Below are 2,631 nucleotides of genomic sequence, written 5' to 3' on the forward strand. Positions count from 1 at the left end.
CTCTGCTCAAGAACCTACATAAAAAAAAAAAAAAAAAAAAAAAAAAAAATAATGTTTTGTCCATTCTTTTTGTGTTTTTCATCCTCTTTTTTTTTGCTTTTGGTTTTCCTTGTTTTCGCTCTTTCGCTCCCCACCCCTTTAATTCCGTGTCCCCCTCCGCCAGCATAACTTATTTTGTTTTGGCTCTTTGCTTGTCGTCAATGCCATTCCGCGGCTTTAGTTCCCCATCAAACGAGGGGCAAGTGGGGCGTACGCGTGTGAAGGACAAAAATCCGCACGCCGTTAATACCCGCACGGTGACGTCGCTGCGGCGCAGGCGCGTGCAAGGGCGTTTTTCAACGACCGACACCCGCATACTTTTCCTCACACAACGCACCAACGCGCACACACGCAGCCGAAACGATTGGCAGCGTTATACACAACCAAGCGACGAGGAAAGAAGGCGGACATCCAAGTCCGTCCTGTTGCTACTGCAAGGGGAAGAAAACAAAAAAGTATCTAAGACACAGGTACATGCACCACGTCCCAAAACTTTTCTGCTTGTCGCTCCCGCTGTGCTCCTCCTTTGACGCACGACGCGCCGTCCGCATCTTCGCAGGACAAGCAGAGAGCACCAACAAGGAGTAAGGCGTAGACGGAGGGAAGGACAAAACGCTGATGTACTCAAAAATAAGAAGAAAAAAAAACACGGTCACAAACTCGGGGCACTGTAGCAGCTTCCGTTGTCTTTGCGGTTTTAGGCAGATTGAAGAGAGATAAAGAAAATACACGTGTTAAATGTTGTGGGCATGACCATTCCTTCGCCTGACGCATGCCCTTCCGTTACTCTGTGAGACCACCGGAGCTTTCTGGTTCTTCGCACGCGGCATCCAATTCTGCCGCGACGCCCAAGAGTTTGACCCACTCTTCCTCATTCTCTCCCTGAAGAAGAGACGCTTGAGTGGACATAGAAGACCCTTCATTGAGAAGAGTAAGCCAGCGAGATTTTTCTCCCTCGTCCCAGTCAAGCACAAGCTTGTGTATCCTGTCAAGTTCAACCTCCGTGCATGGATCAGGATCCTGCACATAAAAACCTCCACATGAACTATTCGTTGCATGTTCGTCTCTGCTAAAGAATAATGCTAGCCTTGGATGGAGGAAACAGCGCAAGCCACCGCTACTTGTCACTAGTGGGTGCGGTACAGGAACAACTGTGTTTATACTTCCTGCTGGCACATAGCCTGAGAGTACCAACGTCCACACATTGTAATCCTCTAACGTTGTGGTGCGAAGAAGCATAAAAAACCGTTTGTCTCGCTCCTGAAATGAAATTGCAAAGTAGTGATACTCACATGAAACATCACTACCACTTGAGATGCTTGCAAACGTCCCTTGAGACTTGTCAGGAACCTCTGGATGCATGAACGGTGTTACGTGCCGCAGAAGGTACACTGGTCGAAGACACATCTCGCCGTTCCTCTTACGCGGCCCCTCAAATGGGACAAAGCATCGAGCAGAGGAAGGCTTCATGGGCCGCTTGGGAGGGCTATGCATGTACCCTATGCCCTTACAATCCACCATGACATAACGTCTCTGCCAACTCTTCGTGGAGAAGAAACCACGCCCAATCGAAAACTTCTCAATCCATCCTTCACAAGTGGGCACATCATTCAACCACTGCACGCGGACCGTCATGCTCCAAAGAGACCTTCTGCGCAGGTGTGTGTGTGTGCGAACCAAAATACCAGGATTAAAGAATAGGCAACCTGCACCTCTACACTAGTTCCCTCCCTTCTATTCACAACTATACTCGTTTCGCATCCAACGTGTGGGTGGACCCACGACGAAGTTGGTACAAGCGGGAACAAAAAAAAAGACCTAAAACAAAACAAACCGAACAAAGTGTTACTTAAGCCCTAATACGACAAAGAAGACAGGAAAAATAATATAAATAAATATATATTAGCTTCCCTTCCATACTTTCCGCACAGAATTCACAAAGTTCGTTTCAGTAAACAACAGCAAGCCCAAAACCTATTCTCATTAGCTATCATCATCAAAATACGAGCGAGGCAGAAATGTAAAGAAAAAAGAAAAACACATTGGCGCACCAACTGACCTCCAATCCACAGTACCCACGTTGTTTGTTCCGCGAAACTGCGATAGCCTCACCGCCGGACTGTCGTCGGACGCCACGCAGCCTCACGCCGTCACCGACACACACACCTCGCCGCTATGTACAGACCGCTGTTGGACGTGCTTGGGAGGGCTCCCCACAACCTACAACTATCGCCACAGAGCCGCGAGGGTGCAGCGTAAATACTCGCACAAAAAGTCCCGCCGTGATGCCCGATCCCACCGCGTCCGCACCACCGTGTTGGAGTTGGTGGCGGAGCCTTCCGCCTCTCCATCTCCTTCTATGCTGCTTGCTAAACTGGGTCCTCCTCCCGCTGCTGGGGCTCCTCCTCCACGGCATCCCGGGTGTCCCGGACCCGCAAGCCCGCAAGCCTTCTTCGCCGCCCGCTGAATTCGGAGTTGGGTGCAACGTCTTCTGCCCAACCCCGCGACTTGCGCCGCCACACCCTCCAATTGAAGAGCACGAGCCCACGTGGAAAAGCTTTCCCACGCCATTAAGCCAGCAATACCCGGAGC

General features: G+C 50.4%; 2 protein-coding genes across 2 annotated transcripts, besides 1 other annotated feature; both read right to left on the minus strand.

Annotated features, from left to right (window-relative positions):
* The first annotated feature begins 20 nt into the window (after positions 1-20).
* Positions 21-52: a microsatellite.
* A 770-nt stretch (positions 53-822) lies between these two features.
* On the minus strand, positions 823-1,674 carry TraAM80_10357 (uncharacterized protein; the record flags this gene model as incomplete). The annotated part of the gene is made up of 1 exon (XM_029386984.1): positions 823-1,674. The coding sequence occupies one exon, from the start codon at positions 1,672-1,674 to the stop codon at positions 823-825; it is 852 nt and encodes a 283-aa protein (XP_029233159.1).
* Positions 1,675-2,265: 591 nt separating this feature from the next.
* TraAM80_10358 (uncharacterized protein) lies at positions 2,266-2,631 on the minus strand (the record flags this gene model as incomplete). Its single annotated transcript, XM_029386985.1, has 1 exon — positions 2,266-2,631. A coding segment is annotated over one exon (366 nt), but the record flags the coding sequence as incomplete, so codon positions are not given.

Source organism: Trypanosoma rangeli, assembly GCF_003719475.1.
Source record: "Trypanosoma rangeli strain AM80 chromosome Unknown Tra_15.4_contig_00917, whole genome shotgun sequence".
NCBI classification, from domain to species: Eukaryota; Euglenozoa; class Kinetoplastea; order Trypanosomatida; family Trypanosomatidae; genus Trypanosoma; species Trypanosoma rangeli.